General features: G+C 47.5%; 1 protein-coding gene across 9 annotated transcripts in view; it reads left to right on the forward strand.

The window, feature by feature from the left end:
- Positions 1–20,704, forward strand: part of FUT10 (fucosyltransferase 10) — a 120,006-nt gene that overhangs the window by 13,870 nt on the left and 85,432 nt on the right. For 8 of the 9 annotated variants that reach the window (XR_012219942.1, XR_012219944.1, XR_012219943.1 and 5 more), the window contains exon 2: positions 3,107–3,291. Coding sequence is in view for 1 of the 9 variants with exons in the window: in XM_073543363.1 (XP_073399464.1) it covers positions 3,214–3,291 (78 nt within the window). In the remaining 8 variants the exon portion in view is untranslated. Of the gene's footprint in view, positions 1–3,106; positions 3,292–20,704 lie in introns of those variants that run through there. The other variant, XR_012219949.1, reaches the window with a different exon arrangement.

Raw genomic sequence — 20,704 nt, forward strand, 5'->3', positions numbered from 1 at the left:
GCATACTATGCAACTAGATAAGTTCCTTGGAGGGTCTAGTTTCCAAAATGGGGTCACTTGTGGAGGAGCTCCAATGTTTAGGCACACAGGTACTCTTAAAACAAGACATGGCAACCGCTAAATATTCAAGCATATTTTACATTCAAAAAGTAAAATGGCACTCCTTGGCTTCTGAGCCCTGCCGTGCGCCCAAACAGTGGTTTATGACCACATATGAGGTATCGGTGTACTCAGGAGAAATTGCCCAACAAATTTTAGGATACATTTTATCCTGTTACCCATGTGAAAATGAAAAAACTGATGCTAAAATAAAATTTTGGTTGGAAAAATTAAAATGTCCATTTTTTCATTCCATGTTGCTTTAGTTTCTGTGAAGCACCTGAAGGGTTAATAATCTTCTTGAATGTAGTTTTGAGTAGCTTGAGGGGTGCAGTTTTTAGAATGGTGACACTTTTGGGTATTTTCTGCCATATAGACCCCTCAAAGTGACTTCAAATGTGAGGTGGTCCCTAAAAAAAATGGTTTTGTAAATTTTGTTGTAAAAATGAGAAATTGCTGGTCAACTTTTAACCCTTATAACTTCCTAACGAAAAAAAATGTTGTTTCCAAAATTGTGCTGATGTAAAGTAGACATGTGGGAAATGTTATTTATTAACTATTTTGTGTTACATAACTCTTTGGTTTAACAGAATAAAAATTCAAAATTTGAAAATTGCAAAATTTTCAAAATTTTCACCAAATTTCCATTTTTTTCACAAATAAACGCAAAAATTATCGACCTAAATTTACCACTATCATGAAGCCCAATATGTCACGAAAAAACAATCTCGGAATCGCTAGGATGCGTTGAAGCGTTCCTGAGTTATTGCCTCATAAAGGGACATTGGTCAGAATTGCAAAAAATGGCAAGGTCATTAAGGTCAAAATAGGCTGAATCATGAAGGGGTTAACAACGAATTAACCCCTTAAAATAACAACAACTCCAAAATTTTGCACACAAACCCTCATCTAATTATTAGTCAAGGACATATAAAAAAAACTTTAAATTAAAAGGTTTACTGAATGTAAACCATGTGTCATTTCATGTCGGGTTATGGAATGATTTGAGAGAAGCCGGCAATTTACTTAGCGGCTATTCTGCTATGAAGAACTCTGTGAAATATATATATATATATGTTTGTCACAATGACATGTGTGTATATATATATATATATATATATATATGTGTATATATGTATTCTATGTGTCTAAATCTATTCTTTCTTTCTTTATTAAACCTGTCAGTGTGAGTTTACTGTATAGCGCACTGAATTGCCGGCTTTTCTAAAAGACACCGGGTACGTATTTCTCGCAAGTCACACATGTGGTCCGTGTGTAATCCGTATTTTTAGCGCACCCATAGACTTGCATTGGCGTATTACGGGCGTAGTACGCTGACAATCGCAGCATGCTGCGATTGGCACGGACCGTAGAATACGCCCGAGAAATATACGGCTGTTGGGAGCAAACCCATAGAGAATCATTTGTCCGTGTGTAATGCGTGCTCTTATCGCCTCTTACTCGTCCGTATTCCTGGCCACTGTGACCCCGGCCTAAGGGTGTGTGCACACGCTGCGGATTCTGCTGTGGTTCCGCAGCGGATTTGGCCTCTGCGGGTCCGCAGCAAAAACTGTGTACAGTACCATTATTCCCTATGAGAATACAAAACCGCAGTGCAGACAGTGCAGATTTTTCCGCCCAGTTTATCTGCGGTTTTGAAACCGCAGAAAGAATTGACATATCAATTATTTCTGCGGATTCCGCTGCGGTTTGCCATCTCCTCCATTGTGGAGATGAATAAACGCAGGGCAAAACCGCAGAGCAATCCGCAGGTAAAACCGCAGGTCTTTTGACCTGCAGATTTACCTGCGGATTTTACAAAATCTGCGCGGCCAAATCCACACTGCAATCCGCAGCGTGTGCACATACCCTAAGGGCTAATCATTTGATTTGCTATTTGTATTATTTGCAATCTGCATTTAGCCTAGCGAGGGAGAGCGAGTCGCAGTAGCAGAAAGAGTAACACAATCCAGCCAGTAGACAGGGATTAGGCCCATGCAGTCCATTGGGAAATATATAGCTGCAGTTTTTTTTTCTGGGGGCTGAAAAAATGTAATATATTTGATCCATCAAGTATTACCTGCTTTGAGGACCTTTTTTGTGTTATATAAGACACCCAAATATCTTGAAACATTTTCCTTGGCTACATTTGTCAGCTATACATTTTACCGTAGTATGGAGTACATTTCTGTGATCTCTAAAATTGAGAAAAAGCTTTTAAAAATGTTGTAGGCTTCCATTTCCCAGCCATACAGTTTTGCATGGTCTGAGAACATTTCTGTATTCTCTAAAACCGAAAAAAAAAAAAAAGTTGAAACATTTTTCTGGAATGAATTTGGTTGTCATCCACACACTTGCATTTTATGCCAGTTGCTGAAGCAAAAGAAACGCACCCACAACACATAGGTTCCTGTCCCAGTATGCAGGGCGGAACGGTACACCACATCTGAAGCCAGAGCAGTGCGAACAGGTGATTGGTTGGATAGCAGATAATGCTTCCAGCAGGCTTGGCAGCGCCACATGGTCCAGTCTCACTAGCCAAAAGCCTGGATCACTTTATCCTCACCCTTATCCTCCTTCCTCCTACCATGTTGAGACCCTGAAGACTAGTAAATCCACACTAGGACACTCTGAGGAGCTCTTACCACAACATTTCTTGATTGTGGCTTCTCAACCTGCATGCTCCAAGATGGACAGGATGACATGCTGTTTAGTGATGCACAAAACTTAGAGCATCCACGACCAAAAGAACATGTCTAAGGAGAACGGCAAATTTGGGATAAGGAGGAGGAAGATGATGCTGACACACAGTTGCCGCTAAGTCTTGTTGTTGTTAAATCACGAATACAAATATCTTAGTAATAACATTGTATTTCCATAGGGGTTTAGTATTCTATGTGAGTTATTTCACTACATTATGACAAGATTAATATCAAGATAGCAGCATCTTGGGTCAAAAGTCCATTGCAAACCATACTGGTAAATTATTTGCATTTTTGTTTTTCAGGATCTATATTACGCAGTTACATGGCGCACAATACGCAGTCAGCGATATATAATGGTAGATAAACCTGTCTTTGAAAAATATTCATACTCCATGATGTGCAGTAAACCATGATTAGAATCTGGGGAGTTAAGTTTTGGGTTTCATGCCTCATTGTGGCATTCTTTTTTCTCTTGGTGACACTTCAGGTAAGACAAATGTTATACTTTAATATCTTCCAAAACTAATGATAATCCTTTTAATTTTAATAGGTCTATAGAAAATGATCTTGTGATGCTCTTGAGATGCGTTTCACTTGTATGCCTTGTAATTTAGTAGTGGTCAGATATTTCTGTTTTTTAGGAGTAATCACATAAAGGAATGATATATTGCTTGGTTATCTTCAGTAGGAAAATCACTTCAGTGATGAATGGTAAAGTGCCTGAGTAGGGTTCCAATCTGTAGCTGATACTAAGGCCATGTGCACACGTTCAATATTTTACCTCAGTATTTGGATGCCAAAATCAGGAGTAGAATAATCAGAGGAAAAGTATAATAGAAACATGTCACCACTTCTGTATTTATCACCCACTGTGCTGTTCCATCTAAGGTTATGATTGTATGCTTATATAATTGTGTTATGTTACCTTTCTTTGTATTCAGTTTTGCATTTGGTCTGCTGCCACCTGCTGTCCTTTTCTGTATAGCAGACGGCAGCTACTTAATTCTAGTACATGCCTCCCACTTCCAGGTCAGTTGACTCCTTCTCTTCCTGCCGGTGGCCATTACTAGTTTCTTTTTCACCCAGAGAGACATGCTTACCAGGCTGTGCAAGGCATCAGTTTTTTCACAACACACAATTGAATCATCTTGCTGCATACCTTGCTGCACACATCTTGCTGTACCACCTGGGTTGTTACACCTGCATTTCTGGAGAAGTACTGCATTACCAATCATATGCTGTATGTCCAGATTTCCAATAAACAAGTCTGGACTTCACAATATCTGGTGTGCATCATCTCTCTGGACGCATGAACAGCAAAACAGCAACAATGGTCTTGTCTGCTCTGCATCGAGGAAACGGAAGGTAGGAATCTCTCCCAGCCCCACTCAACTACACCTCCATTTGCCTCATGTGGGGACAGAACATCCACTCCTGGTTTTGGCTCACAAATACTGAGGTAAAATACTGACCAAATACTGAGGTAAAGTACTGACCAAATTACTGAGGTAACGTACTGACCAAATATTCAGGTAAAATACTGACCAAACACTGAGGTAAAATTCTGACCAAACACTGAGGCAACATACTGACCAAATACTGAGGTAATGTACTGACCAAATAGTGAGGTAAAATACTGACCAAATACTGAGGTAAAATACTGAGGTAACGTACTGACCAAATACTGAGGTAATGTACTGACCAAATAGTGAGGTAAAATACTGACCAAATACTGAGGTAAAATACTGACCAAATACTGATAGTGTGACCGTGGCCTAAGAGTAGAACTTGCAGTATTACTACACTCTCCTCCTCTCCTCTTGCCTATATTTTCCTTCTCTCCGCATTCTCTGTCCCCACATTCCATAACATGTAGCCTCCTTTTTTGACTTTGCTTGCCACTGCTGCCATTTATATTTTCTACAGTGCATTGTTGCCATGTCTCTTATTACTAGACAGTCCCCTTTAGAAGCACCATAGCCTACAGAACACAGCATTTAACCAAGCCCTCACATAGTGACCGACACATCCACAGCGTCATAACTCTGGTCTGGCTTCTAATGAAGCAACTGACCACTGCATCATTGTAACCCCGCCCCCCAGTGATGCACACAATGCTGAACCAACGCATCACCATAATCTATGTTTTAGTAGGCAGATAGTGAGGAATATTCCTTAGACCAAACTCTCTTCCTCGCCTGTGACATCACACAGGAAATGCCCTACAGTCAAAGTATAAGAGGGACACACATAGCCAGGACTTCCTCATCGCCTTCCCAGAAAGTGACATGGTCCCAACACTCCAGTGCTAATATCCCTTACTTATCCTGCTGACACAGTCCAATATGTCCTTACATGCTTTGGGTAGTTTGTTCAGACTCTTATATTGCCACAACAAGCTTCATTTACACTCCTGTTTTTTCCATAAAGTTGAACCCTATCCATCAAAATGTGAGCTTTATAGCTCACACACCATACCATGCTTTTTCGTTTAGGTCTCCAATATCTTTTCTCCTGTGCAGCCAATACAGCCACTCCCCTGACTTTTTTGCTCTCTTTAGCCCATTTAGTATACCACTATTGTTACACAAGCCTTTCTTGTATTGCTCCTCTATGGCCACAGTCACGCTTTCAGTATTTGGTCAGTATTTTACCTCAGTATTTGTAAGCTAAAATCAGGAGTGGAGCAGTCAGAGGAAAAGTATAATAAAAACACGTCACCACTTCAGTATTTTTCATCCATTGCTGGTTTTGGCTTACAAATCCTGATCAAATACTGATAGTGTGACTGTAGCCTAAGGCTATGTGCACACGATGCATTTTTGGGTCAAAACGCTATGGAATCCTTATGCCAGCTAATTCAATGAGAATTCCTAAGTGCTGTGCACATGATCAGTAATTTTTCTTGAGTATTTGCAGTGCATTTTTTTCTGCAGCATGTCAATCCTTTGTGCGGATTTTTAGCATTTTTCACCCATTGACTTCAATTGATTCAGTCAAATCTGCAGCAGAAACGCAGGTACAAAAAAGTTTGCGGATTTGCTGAATTTTTGTTTCCATTTTTATGGGCTTCCTATGGTGTTTCCCACGCTGTCATCTGTGTGACAGCGTGAGAAACACCGGCGTGGCAGTACTGAACGACTGTAATGCTACTGCCAGTAAGATAGCTACCACCTTCAGAGGGCTGTGGGGTCACACTGTCAGATGTTACCATGACCACGCAGAGATACTGTGACCATCAGCTTTGACCCGCGGTAAAAAGCTTACCTCTGGTCAGCACTCAGCAGGCATCAACTGATGAGAGACTACTCTTCCCATCAGGCTACGTCTGCTGTCACTGATAACAGTGATAGCTGGATCCACTGATGGGAGAAGTAGTCTCTTGGCAGCTGGCGCCTGTGCTCAAACTTAAAAAAAATCAAAAAACTACAACATGTAAAATAATTAAATTATACCAGGGATGGGCAATTAATTTTTTCAAGGGGCCACATGAGAAACTGGCACTGCTGTGGAGGGCCGAACCAATCGGCTGAACTTAAAGAGGCGGTTCGAAACTAAAGGTGAATTTCATATTAAATGTATATGTCAGGATTCGTACCGGGGTCTAGTCTGTGTTCCACAGCAAGTCTCGCTGCCTTACTGGTTGCGCCACACAACCAGTCTTAATATACAGTTTCTGATCAACTAGTTCTTTTTCGTTCTTCCTCCGTTCTGGTGATTGGCTGCTTCACTGTTTCCTGTGCTTATGTCCCGCCTTTTTCCTATTTAGCACTCCACAGGGCTTTCACTCCTTGACGGTGATTCTTCTGTGGTACGGATTCCTGTCTCCCTACAGCGCTGTCCGATACAACCTCTGACAGCTTCCCGGTCTCTCTCTCTTCGAGTACCCCTGGGACTCCAGCTTTCCGCTTTTGTCTTTGCTGTAAGCTTAGTACTTTTTGTGTTAGTTTGGGGTTTCGTGGTTTTCCCCTTCAGGTTCATTCACTCTTTAGTTTCACACTAGTAGTCCTCCTTGCTGCTGCTTGTCTCTCTTAGGGTGGTTTCACATTAGCGCTTTTTAAATCCTTAAGGATAAAGTTATTCTCGGGCTTACTGTGCGCTGCTTGACCGGAATAAAATCACCACAATATGAACAATTTGTCCATTTATTTCCCTACGCGTTTCAAAGTGTAAACCACTTCTTCTTCAGGGGTTGACATAAGGGGAACTGATACAGCGGCTTCCAGTTAAATACATGCAATATTTGAACTTTGGCGCCAAGAACACATGTGACAGGGAACAAGTGTCAGAGTTCAGAGGTTAAAATTGCGCAAAAGCAAAGTTAAAATCATTATAATCATTTTAATCATTTTTCTTCAAATGTTTGCAGGGAATATCTTAAAAGAGATTTCTGGAAGAAGAAGGAAAGGAGATAAAGAAGAATGAAATTCTCCAAAAAGACATGAAGATGATGTAAAACGAACCCGTCAAGAAAGGGGAAAAAAAGTGGGAGAATTGGAGGTCTGGAGCCAGAGACACTGGACTAGCGAAGAAACACGTTTAGGAAAGGGGGATTTATACCATGTTTCTAAAGTTATCTAAACATGTTTGTGAAATGGATAAAAATGAATAAAAATGTATATGTATTAAATTGTCTTTTGTATAAAATCGTATATAAAAATCGTATATAAGAAAATGGAAAATATATATATGAAATTTCAATGGGCGCGAGGTGAAGGAAGAAATGCGGCATTGAAATTTCATATATATATTTTCCATTTTCTTATATACGATTTTTATATACGATTTTATACAAAAGACAATTTAATACATATACATTTTTATTCATTTTTATCCATTTCACAAACATGTTTAGATAACTTTAGAAACATGGTATAAATCCCCCTTTCCTAAACGTGTTTTTTTTATTTTTTATTCATTTTTATCCATTTCACAAACATGTTTAGATAACTTTAGAAACATGGTATAAATCCCCCTTTCCTAAACGTGTTTCTTCGCTAGTCCAGTGTCTCTGGCTCCAGACCTCCAATTCTCCCCCTTTCTTGACGGGTTCGTTTTACATCATCTTCATGTCTTTTTGGAGAATTTCATTCTTCTTTATCTCCTTTCCTTCTTCTTCCAGAAATCTCTTTTAAGATATTCCCTGCAAACATTTGAAGAAAAATGATTAAAATGATTATAATGATTTTAACTTTGCTTTTGCACAATTTTAACCTCTGAACTCTGACACTTGTTCCCTGTCACATGTGTTCTTGGCGCCAAAGTTCAAATATTGCATGTATTTAACTGGAAGCCGCTGTATCAGTTCCCCTTATGTCAACCCCTGAAGAAGAAGTGGTTTACACTTTGAAATGCGTAGGGAAATAAATGGACAAATTGTTCATATTGTGGTGATTTTATTCCGGTCAAGCAGCGCACAGTAAGCCCGAGAATAACTTTATCCTTAAGGATTTGCATTGGAGGTCACGCAGTGGACCTTCGGGCGTGCAGCAAGCTGACGGCGAGTTTATATGCTTATACCTCTCCTGGAAAGGGTGAGTAGACTTTTTTCACATCTATTTCATTTATCACCAGATAAGACCCTATTGCGCTCTTTTGTTTCCTAGTTTTATTATATTAGCGCTTTTTAAGCGCACGCACGGCCGGGGGTAGCTCCGCCCCCGAGCCGGCTCTCTGCCTGGCGTGCCCGCCCCTTGCTTGTAGCACCGCCTCCTAGCGCACAGCGGCGCCTGCGATCGGCGCACCCTATCTTTAGCATAGGGTGCGCAGATCGTGCGCAGGCCGTGCGCTAGTTGCGCTTTGACCTGCGCTGCGCACTTTTGACGGTGCGCCGTGCGCGCCAAAATCAAACTTTTCGGATTTTGGCGCGCACGGCGCACCGTCAAAAGTGCGCAGCGCAGGTCAAAGCGCAACTAGCGCACGGCCTGAGCACGATCTGCGCACCCTATGCTAAAGATAGGGTGCGCCGATCGCAGGCGCCGCTGTGTGCTAGGAGGCGGTGCTACAAGCAAGGGGCGGGCACGCCGGGCAGAGAGCCGGCTCGGGGGCGGAGCTACCCCCGGCCGTGCGTGCGATTAAAAAGCGCTAATGTGAAACCACCCTTAGGTTGTCCTGCACTCATTCCACCCTCGGCTTACCCTCACTGTAGCTCCCTGCACTTACGCCGAGGTAGGGACCGCCGCCCAGTTGTCGCCCACCGGCTAGGGTGGGACCGGCAAGTAGGTAGGGTCAGTAGGGGGTGGAGCTCAGTGGCACCTTCTTCCCCCGCCGTGTGGTGGAATCATAACAGAATCACCGGCCATCCCTATGGACGCTATGACCTCTTTAGTCAATCAAATGCAGGGTCTTACTCAGCTGGTGCAAGATCTTGCTGCGCAGGTCCAGCGTCAGGAGCAGATTCAAGCAGCTGCCGTTGCAGGGACAACTAATTCTGAGCCTAGAGTTAACTTACCCGAGCCATTTTTCGGAGATAGAAGCCAATTTGCTTCTTTTAGAGAAAATTGTAAATTATATTTTCAATTACGACCTATTTCTTCTGGCCCCCCAGCTCAAAGAGTCCGTATCATAATCTCTCGCTTACGGGAGGGACCCCAAGAGTGGGCCTTCTCTCTGCCGCCAGATTCAAATCTCCGGGATTCAGTAGACAACTTCTTTCAAGCCTTGGGGAATATTTATGATGAGCCTGACCAAGTCGCTCTGGCCGAGGCAAACCTTACCTCCCTGACCCAGGGTGATCAGGAGGTTGAGGTTTATTGCACCCAGTTTCGCAGATGGAGCTTAGCTACCCGTTGGAATGATCCCGCCCTTCGGAATGAATTTCAGCGGGGCCTTTCACCAGCCCTAAAGGATGAATTGGTACACTACACCCTGCCCCAGTCTCTGGAGGAGCAGATGGCTTTAATGGTCAGAATAGATCGCAGGTTAAGGGCGAGGAGATCGGAGCAGGCAGCAGCGCAAGTTTCCGTTTTCTCTAGGGTCACTCCGGCTGTTCCGAATCTGCCTGCTGCCGAACCTATGGAATTGGGAGCCATGCAAGCGACCCCAGATCCTAGTCCTCGCCGTCCACGCCACGCACTTGGAACCTGTTTTTACTGCGGAGATCCTCGGCACTGGATAAAGGATTGCCCGCGGCGCCCTGGCACTCCACAGGAATCTTCTCGGAATACACCACCTAGGCCTGTGGGTGGACAGGTAATTCCTTTAAGTTCTAAGAGACTCTTAGTGCCAATTTCTATTGCTTTCACCTCCTCTAAGGGAGAAGGAGTTGCCATGATTGATTCAGGGGCTACTGCTAATTTTATGTGTTATGAGTTTGCTGTCTCATTGGGTATTTCTTTAATTCCACTTGCTCACCCCACTAAATTAGTTGGTATTGATAACACCCCACTAGCAAAGGGGGAGATTAGTCTCTGTACTCCATTGCTATAATTTCAGGTTGGGGTACTGCATGTGGAACAGCTGTCATTTTTGGTTATGCATGACCTCCCAACTAGTGTCATACTGGGGCTTCCATGGCTCCAGCTCCATAACCCCAACATTAACTGGGTTTCTGGTGAATTGGAGAAGTGGGGTGCAGATTGTTCACAGAAATGCTTGTTAACACACGTTTGTGGTATCGTCTCCGTACAAGCTTCTCTTCAGAATCTTTTGGGCCAATTCGCACATGTCTTTTCTATGAAGGAGTCTGAGCGGTTGCCACCTCATCGCCCCTATGACTGTACTATCAATTTGGTTCCCAATTGTAAATTCCCTAAGGGACGCCTATATAATTTATCACCTCCTGAAAGAGAAGCTTTACGTGAATATGTACAAGAGGCTCTAAGAAAGGGGCATATCCGTCCGTCCACCTCATCCCTGGCCGCAGGTTTCTTTTTCGTCAGTAAAAAGGATGGAGGACTTAGGCCGTGTGTAGACTACCGAGGTCTTAATGAAATAACTGTCCGTAACCAATATCCACTACCGTTGATTCTGGACCTGTTTAACCAGCTTCAGGGGGCTCGATGGTTCTCGAAGTTGGACCTGAGGGGGGCGTATAATCTCATTCGTGTAAAGGCTGGCGACGAGTGGAAGACCGCCTTCAATACCCCCGAGGGCCACTTCGAGTGTCTAGTTATGCCCTTTGGGCTGTGCAATGCTCCGGCGATTTTTCAAAATTTCACTAATGATATTTTCCAACATGCTATTGGCCGCTATGTAATTGTCTATCTGGATGATATTTAAGTGTTCTCTCCTGTCTGGGACTCACATTTAAATCATGTAAGGGATGTTCTCCAGGTACTCCGCAATAACCAACTTTTCGCCAAGCAAGAAAAGTGTATTTTCGGGGTCCAAAGTCTATCTTTTTTGGGTCATATTTTGACACCCCAGGCCATCACAATGGAGCCGGAGAAGGTAGAAGCGGTTCTTAATTGGGCTCGTCCTGCATCTTTGAAAGCTCTTCAAAGATTTCTGGGGTTTGCCAATTTTTACTGCAAGTTTATAAAAAACTTCTCCATTGTGGTGAAACCTCTCACAGATCTTACTGTGAAAGGTTCCGACTTGGTAAACTGGAGTAAAGATGCAGTGGACGCCTTCACGTTTCTTAAGGAGAGCTTTGCCACTGCTCCTGTTCTTACCCAGCCCGATCAGGAGAGACCCTTTGTTGTTGAGGTTGACGCCTCGGAGGCAGGGGTGGGGGCAGTACTTTCACAGGGGACTTCGTCTTTGACTCATTTGAAACCCTGTGCGTTCTTCTCAAAGAAGTTTTCCCCAGCTGAAAAAAATTATGATATTGGGAATAGGGAACTGCTCGCTATAAAATTGGCCTTTGAGGAATGGCGACATTTCCTGGAGGGGGCCAAACATCCTGTTACTGTCCTCACCGACCATAAAAATCTTGAATATCTCAAAACGGCCAAACGACTTAATCCAAGACAGGCAAGGTGGGCGTTGTTCTTTTCACGTTTTAATTTTGTGATTTCTTTCAAACCCGGCTGCAAAAACGCCAGAGCAGACGCGCTTTCTAGAAGCTTCTTGCCTGAACAACCGTCAAACATCCCACCTGTTCCCATTTTACCTGATAAAGTATTTTTGGCTGCTAATTCCTCTGATTTGTTTGCTGAAGTTAAGCAATTTCAACATTTGTCTCCGTCCGGCTCTCCTGATAATAAATGGTTCGTTCCCTGTCATTTGCGTTTGAGACTGCTGAATGAACACCACAACTCTCCTCTTTCAGGTCACCCTGGTATCTCTGGTACTATGGAGTCAATCTCCAGAAATTTTTGGTGGCCGACTTTACGCCGGGATGCCACTGCCTATGTCAAGGCGTGTGACATTTGTGCCCGGTCTAAGGTTAACCGCTCACGGCCTTTGGGTGAACTATGTCCTCTACCTGTTCCCTCCAAGCCATGGACCCATCTTTCCATGGACTTTGTTACTGATTTACCTTCCTCCCTGGGAATGACTACCTTGTGGGTTGTGGTGGATCGCTTTAGTAAGATGGCGCACTTTATTCCTTTACCCACATTGCCATCCGCCAAGCAATTGGTCCCCTTGTTTCTAAATCATGTGGTGCGGCTGCATGGAATTCCTTCTAATATTGTGTCGGATAGGGGTACCCAATTTGTCTCCAAATTCTGGAGAGCTTTCTGTAGTAAAATTGGCGTTTCCCTTGCTTTCTCATCGGCCTTTCACCCGGAGACCAATGGGCAGACAGAACGGGCCAATCAAGCCCTTGAACAATTCTTACGTTGCTATGTGGCTGATAAGCAAGAGACCTGGGCATCTTTTATTGCCCTGGCAGAGTTTGCCATAAATAATAGGGTGAACTCTTCCACAGGGATATCTCCCTTCTTCTGTAACATGGGATTTCACCCTAAATCCAGCTCTTTCTCTGAGGATCCCTCGGACAATCCTGAGGTAGAGATTGTTTCCTCTGATCTGCGGTCAGTTTGGGAGCAAGTCCAAAGCAGCATCAAAAAGGTCATGAGTCACAATGCCACTTCGCTAATATGAAAAGGAGAAGTCCTTCCTTTGAAGTTGGGCAGAAAGTGTGGCTTTCTACTAAAAATCTGAAACTAAGAGTCCCCTCTGGTAAACTGGCTCCCCGGTACATTGGTCCTTTTAAAATATCTCAGATAATCAACTCTGTTTCTGTCGAATTGGATCTCCCCCAGAGTGCATAAGGTTTTCCATGTCTCTCTCCTAAAACCTTATGTACCTCCAGTTTGTCCGGCTGACACACCTCCTGCTCCTGTTGTTGTACTTGGTCACCCTGAGTTTGAGGTAAGAAAGATCTTGGATTCCAGGAAAGTTCGTGGGGTCCTGCAGTACCTGGTGGACTGGAGGGGGTATGGCCCTGAGGAGAGGTCGTGGGTGTCTCATTCTGAGGTTCATGCTCCCAGGTTATGTAAGAGGTTCCATATCAATTTTCCTGAGAAGCCTTCCCTGTGTGAGGGTCCAGGGGCCCCTCATAAAGGAGAGGGTAATGTCAGGATTCGTACCGGGGTCTAGTCTGTGTTCCACAGCAAGTCTCGCTGCCTTACTGGTTGCGCCACACAACCAGTCTTAATATACAGTTTCTGATCAACTAGTTCTTTTTCGTTCTTCCTCCGTTCTGGTGATTGGCTGCTTCACTGTTTCCTGTGCTTATGTCCCGCCTTTTTCCTATTTAGCACTCCACAGGGCTTTCACTCCTTGACGGTGATTCTTCTGTGGTACGGATTCCTGTCTCCCTACAGCGCTGTCCAGTACAACCTCTGACAGCTTCCCGGTCTCTCTCTCTTCGAGTACCCCTGGGACTCCAGCTTTCCGCTTTTGTCTTTGCTGTAAGCTTAGTACTTTTTGTGTTAGTTTGGGGTTTCGTGGTTTTCCCCTTCAGGTTCATTCACTCTTTAGTTTCACACTAGTAGTCCTCCTTGCTGCTGCTTTTCTCTCTTAGGTTGTCCTGCACTCATTCCACCCTCGGCTTACCCTCACTGTAGCTCCCTGCACTTACGCCAAGGTAGGGACCGCCGCCCAGTTGTCGCCCACCGGCTAGGGTGGGACCGGCAAGTAGGTAGGGTCAGTAGGCGGTGGAGCTCAGTGGCACCTTCTTCCCCTGCCGTGTGGTGGAATCATAACAGTATATCTATTCAGTGTAATAATCTAATCTTGTTTTCTAATATGCTTCCATGAAAAATTCACTAACGTATCCTCTACATTCTGACTTCTTTTTTTTTTTTTTTTTTTTTTTTTAACGTCCCATGACATTTTGTTTGAGATTCACCAGTGCATGCTGGGATACTTGATTGAGCCGTTGTGGTCATGGCAGGTACGCGGGATGCAGTGACGAGATGCGAGATGGATTGAACTTTAGGTAGTAACTTTTATAGAAGGATGCCGGTAGGGCTATCCTAAACAACCAAACAAAATAACAGAAATTGTCCACGCAGGGACCCAATACAAGCAAACACTGGTTATGAGAACACGACTACTCCGGCAAAGACCGGTCACTATAGGGCCGCGGTATGGCCGACTACGGGTCCTTAGTTATGCTGTGTCACTTATCCGTCTTGACATCCCTCGGCCTCCTGGCGTAGTCTTCGGGCGTTCCGATGCCCAGGCGAAGCAGGGGTACAACAGGCCCTAGAAGAGTCCTTTGGTGGAGTGTCCCCCAGCAGAGGCAGCAGGATACCGCTCGGGAGTGGGAGAGTCGAGGCCGCAGCCCCCAAACAGGGGCTGGCAGCGGCGGTGCTGAGTGGCGGTTGGTAGGCCATCGGCGCAGCCAGCGGCTGCACTAGGGAACCCGCGGCGGGCGATGGCCCAGCCCTTGCCATGGACTGGAGCGGGGTGATGGCTGCTGCGGGCAGCAATGGACATGCCGCAGTCGGGAGTGGAGCGGCAGCGGCTGCGGGTGGCCACGGGCAGGCCGCAGCCATGAGCTGGAGTGAGGCAGCAACGGCCGCAGGTGGCTGCGTGCAGGCCGCAGCCGCGGGCTGAAGTGAGACGGCAGTGGCCGCGGGTGGCTGCGGGCAGGCCGCAGCCGCAAGCTGGAGTGAGGCAGCAATGGCCGTGGACTGGAGTGAAGCGGCGGTCTTCTGTCGGTCGGCTTGGCGCCATCTCCTTGCAGTCCACCATGAGTCTTCCTCCTGTCGCTGTCCACCTCTCTGGTTACTGCTCACGGTTCTGGCTCCCTGGCACTCCCACAGTCTCCTGCTCCTTCTCTCCCATTCTGCTGACTCACTCTGACTGGCGTCCTCCGCCCCTTTTATATAGGCTCCTCCCCCAACCATCCTGTCAGTCTCAGTGGTCCATCCCCTAACTCTGCTCCCTGGAAACAGACCCCCTAGGAACCTATATGACGGTCCCCTTGGTTCCAGCCCGGACACTTCGTCCTACACTCCCCCATCCTGTATGCTCGCCAGTCCTCAGGCGAGGGCCTTAGTAGGCTCGGGTTGGCCTTTAGAGACAAAAGTTCTCGTTGCCATATGAACTGGTCCTGTTCCTAACATTCAGGGGGTTTGCCAGCTGTTGACCGCTCGGAGCGTCTTAGTTCGACTGTGGTGAAGCTTTCTGGGGTGGTGGAAGGTGTTGGGCTGGTAGATTCTGACTGGGCCTACTGAGATGTCTTGTCTTGAAGGGCCCGTGGGTACTGCTGGGAAGTCTTCTTCATCATCCAGGTCCCAGACCGTTGGCAGTGGTTCGGGGACCTGAGGCGTAGGCTCAGGTCGCATGGGGTCAGTGGATGTACAGGGCTGCAACATATTACGGTGCACAGTGCGAGTGGGAAGCACCCCATCTTTTTCAGTTTGTATCTCGTACACAGGCCCGTCGGAGCTTATTCGGCGCAATACTCGGTAAGTACTCTCTCCCCACCAAGGTTCTAACTTGTTCTGGGGGCGCTGGTCTAGTACGAGTACTCGATCCCCAGTCTGGAGATCGGTGGGCGGAGGCAGAGTTCCCCCGGGGTGTTCTAGGTCCTGGAGTTTTGTATGGACGATTTGGTGGAGGGTTTGTAGCCGATGTCGGTGGTTTCGGACCCATGATGACAACCCGGTCCAGGGTTGGGGTTCCTCCTGGTTCAATTCTACCTCTGTGATCCCTTTGCCTTGTCGCCCAAATAGCAGTGAGTAGGGGATATAGCCGGTAACCCGGTGCACCCGGTTGTTATAGACCCACACTAGTTCAGGGACATACTCAGGCCAGCGAGCCTTCCAGTCACTCTCCAGGGTACGCAACATTTGAATTAGTGTCTGATTAAATCGTTCGCAGGCCCCATTTCCCTGTGGGTGATATGGCGTGGTCCAGGATTTATTGATACCATAGAGACGATGTAACTCCTCCATGACTTTCCCCAGGAAGCATGCTCCCTGGTCTGAATGTATCCGTTGAGGGCAGCCGTAAACTTGGATAAAGTTTTTACAGATTGCATAGGCGGCCGACTTCGCAGTTTGATCTCGGGTGGGGGTTACCACGGCAAATTTGTTGAAATGATCCACCATGACGAGACATTGTTCATACCCCTGGTATGCGGGACCAATGGTCAAATAGTCCACCGTCAAGAACTCGAGGGGTGCTGATGTTACTATTGTTTGCACCGGGGCACACTGTGCGGGTGGTTTAGCTAGCTCGCATAGGCGGCAGGCCCGGCAAGTTTCTTCCACAGCAGCATGCATGTGTGGATGGTAAACTATCTGCTGCAACCATTGCAAGGTCTTTTCAGCTCCGAAGTGAGCCCCCTTTTCGTGGGCTTCCCAAGCCAGTTCACTGAGTTGGGTTCCGGGCACGACTACCTGCCAAGTTGTTGCAGACGTTGCCCGTGATACTGCCTTACGATACAATAGTCCTTTTTTGATGACTAGTTTCTCCCATTGGTGTAACATCAGCAGCATATCCTGAGTCAAGGTCTGTCTCTGAGAGTCAGTGGGTAGTCTGCCGGTGGTCTCCCATCAGCGTAGGAGCCCGATTTCTTCATCTTCTTGCTGCTGTTGGATCCATCTGTCACGTGATTGTTCCAGCATACCCTTTGGGGGTCCTAGATGGGATTCTTCATGTGTGGCAGCCGTGAGCATGGTGGCGGTGAGGGCGAATGGCATCTCTTCCCCTTCCAACTCGTCATCTCGACTTTTCCCTGGGGTTGTATGCCGGATCCTAGAGAGGGCGTCAGCATGTATATTTTCTGCTCCTCTTTTATAGATGATCTTATAGTTGAACTTAGCCATCGCTGCTCCGGAGCCCCCAATTTGGCATTTTCCAAGTGGGCCAGCGGGTTGTTGTCGGTCCGCACCACCACTTCGGAGCCCACCAGGTACTCTGCGAACCGCTTCCTCATGGCCCACACTACCGTGAGGAGCTCGAGCTTAAAGGAGCTGTAATTGTCAGGGTTGCGCTCTGAGTCATGAAGTGATCGGCTACCATAAGCGATCACTCTCTCCCGGCCATCTTGAACCTGTGACAATACAGCCCCTTACCTGTGGAGGCTCCCATCGGTGTGCAGTATGAACAGTTGCGAGAAATCCGCATAAACTAACACCGGGGCACCCGTGAGTGCAGCCTTAGGCTATGTGCCCACGTTAGTGTTTTAAAATGCTCAAAAAAACGGACTCCTTCCCAGGAAACGCGTGTTTTATTTCCGCTCGGTTTTTGCTTGATTTTTGCACAAAAAACGCTTGTTTTTTATGCGTTTTTCTCCGCGCGTTTTCTGGAAACATTGGAAACATCTAAAAACGCGGGCCTATGTGGAAAATAATGAGCATGCTGCGTTTTTAGCCGCTAAGCGTTTTCTGAGCGGAAAAAAACGCATGCATTAGCACAAAAAGGCCAAAATGCATTAAATTGAATGGGAAGCTTATTTTAAGTATTTCTGAAGCGTCTGATCCGGCACAAACGCTTAAAAAAACGCAACATGGGCACACAGCCTTAAGGTCTTGGAAAGCTTCCTTTGCGGTGGTTGCCACTGAATTTTCTGCCCATTTGCCCCGGCAGCAGCCCCCTTTAGCAGGTCCTGCAGGGCTCGGGCTCGGCGTGCAAAATCCTTTATGAAACGACGGTAGTATCTGGCCAAACACAGGAAGGCCCGCACGTCTTTTACCGTCTCGGGGGTAGGCCATCCCTGGATGGCGGCAATCTTTTCCAGGGACGGTCTAATGCCCTCGGCAAAGACGATATGCCCCAGATATTCGATCTGAGTGCAAAACAGGTGGCATTTCTGGGGTTTTACCTTCAACCCGTACTTCTACAGCCTGCCGAGCACCTGCCCCAGCTGCCGCAGGTGGTCCTCAAACGTGGCAGCATAGATGATATCGTCCGGATATATCAGCGTGGCTTCAAAGTTGAGATCTCCGAGACACTGCTCCATCAGCCGCTGAAAGGTTCCCGGGGCGTTGGCCAGCCCAAACGGCATCCGATTGAACTCAAACAGTCCCATGGGGAGAATGAATGCCGTCTTGGCCCTGTCTTCCTCCAACATTGGCACCTGCCAGTACCCAATGGCCAGATCTAAAGTCGAGAAGTACGTCACCTTCCCCAAGGCGGACAGGGACTCTGCTATGCGGGGCAGCGGGTACGAGTCTTTGATGGTGCAGCCGTTCAGCTTCCGATAGTCCACACAGAACTGCAGGATGCCATCCTTTTTGTGGACCAACACGATGGGAGCCGCCCAAGGGCTCTGGCTTTCTCGTATGACCCCCTTCAGTAGCATTTGGCCCAGTAAAGTTTTCACCTCCTGGTATAGCCGTGAAGGGATTTGCCGATATCGTTCCCGGATGGGGGCCGTTCCTACCGTGGGAATTCCATGCGTGATGGCTGTGGTGCATCCAAAATCATCCTTGTGGCTGGCGAATACCTCGTGGTACTGTCCGAGTAGTGTTTCTACCTGGAGAAGTTGGGCTGGAGTCAGGCCGCAGAGTTCGGCCGGCATTCTTTCCAGGATGTTTCGGCCCTTTTCCTGGGTCGAGGACTCGGCAGTCTGCGGAGTTCGAATAGTCACTGCCCAAAGGTCCTCAGTCGCACCTTTAATTGGACCGTAGGGGCTGGCAGCACATCTTACAAAGGCCTCACCAGCTTGGCCATTTTGGCCCGTGGCTTTAAGATGATGTTTTGGTCTTCTAGGTTGACACAGCGCACCAGGACGGTCCCTCTCCGCACCGTAGTCAGGGAGCGGGCCACCAATATGCCAGGATGCAGGCATTCCGAGTAGCATGGCTCCACCTGCATCTCCACGCCCTCCAAAGGCACCGGGGCCCAGATAGGCAGGGCCACCACTGTCTGCCCAGAGGGCAGCATGAGCAGGGGAGCCGCTGGCACGATGACTTTGCCCAGTGCATCGCCCTCCTGGCAGTCCTAGAGAACTTGCGCCAACTGCTGGAAGACCTGCCCTTAAGCCGTGCGGGAACCCCACTGGTTCAGGGTCTCTTGCATGGGGTCGTTGAGTAAATTGCCAAACTCCCGAAGTATGTTCATACCCAGGATGACTGGATGTTTGCTATTGGTTTCCCCTTGGGTCAGGACCACTCCGGCGACAGGGACCGGTAGTTAATTGGCGGCTACCAGTCATATCATGGACCCCCACTGGGGTCTCACTGCCTCGGGAAAATGCTGCCGAAAATAAGTTGCAGGCATGGTCGTTACTTGTGACCCCGTGTCCACTAGGCACCGTACGGCACGTCCCTCGACCTCTGCCGATACCACTGGACACTTTGCGACCAGATCTTCGGGACTTCCACCACCCCATGTCGTGGCTTCTGGCTCCGAGCGGCGTCCCCCCAGCCCGGAGCCCTCTAGTTTAATGGCCGCCGGGGTGGGAATCTCCCACGCCGCATACACTCTCGTGCGAAGTGGCCCAGCTCCCTGCACTCATAGCATCGGGGCTGCGAGGGCCGGCCGCTCCGGGCATGGCAAGGCCCCCAGGGCCCGGGATTGAAACTAGGCCGACCAGTCGTGAACTCGGTCCTTCTTTTCACTTTGGCCAACTCACCCCTGATGTTCTTCAGCTCTTGTTTCATCTCTTCTATCCATTGGGGCTCCCCGACAGCGTTTACGGAGGCCTCCACACTCTGGACTTTCCCAACGAGGACCGTCATTCCCTGCTCCCGCTCTCGAGCACGCGCCTAACTCCCCACCTCAGAGAAGGCCATACGTGGGTTCAGTCGGACCTGCTCCCATAAAGCCTGCTTTATTAATGGGTCTCGGAGTCCAGTCACTAACGGGTCGCGTAGGGTAATGTCGATGGGTCCTACCCCTACGCTGTCCTTCCGCTCAATGGCCATGTATAACTCCTGGAGGACATTCATATACTGGGTGATGGTCTCCCCCTCTCCCTGCATTCGACTGAACAACCGGGTCCTCAGCTCTCCCACATTTGTTGGATCCCCATGGGTCTCTTCCAGAATCCGCAAGACCCTAGCAAAGGTGTTGCGGTGTCCCGGGGGCCTCAACATTACTGAATCCCGGGCCTCCCCATCTAATGCCATGAGAGCTACCTCGGCTTCCTGGTCAGGGGTCATCGGATGCATTCAGAAGAGCCCTCGCATTCGCTGTGTCAAGCTCCACAGCATGGTGTTGGAGCCGGAGAACCTAGGCAGGTTGCTTAGCATAGCCCCCAAAGAAATGCTGGACCGAGGGCCCTCGTTATTTTCTGAATCTATGGTCCCGCTCTGGTCTGGGATGCTGTTGTCTGCGCTCGGAGACTGCATCCTGCCGACTATGCCAAATGTGGTCATGGCAGGTACTCGGGATGCAGTGATGAGACACGAGACGGATTGAACTTTAGGTAGTAACTTTTATACATGGATGCCGGTAGGGCTATCCTAAGCAACCAAACAAAATAACAGAAATTGTCCTCGCAGGGACCCAATACAAGCAAACACTGGTTATGAGAACACGACTGCTCTGGCAAAGGCCGGTCACTGTAGGGCCGTGGTATGGCTGACTACGAGTCCTTA

This window comes from Dendrobates tinctorius, unplaced genomic scaffold (genome assembly GCF_039654945.1).
Source record: "Dendrobates tinctorius isolate UK_male_01 unplaced genomic scaffold, ASM3965494v1 ptg000011l, whole genome shotgun sequence".
NCBI lineage: Eukaryota > Metazoa > Chordata > Amphibia > Anura > Dendrobatidae > Dendrobates > Dendrobates tinctorius.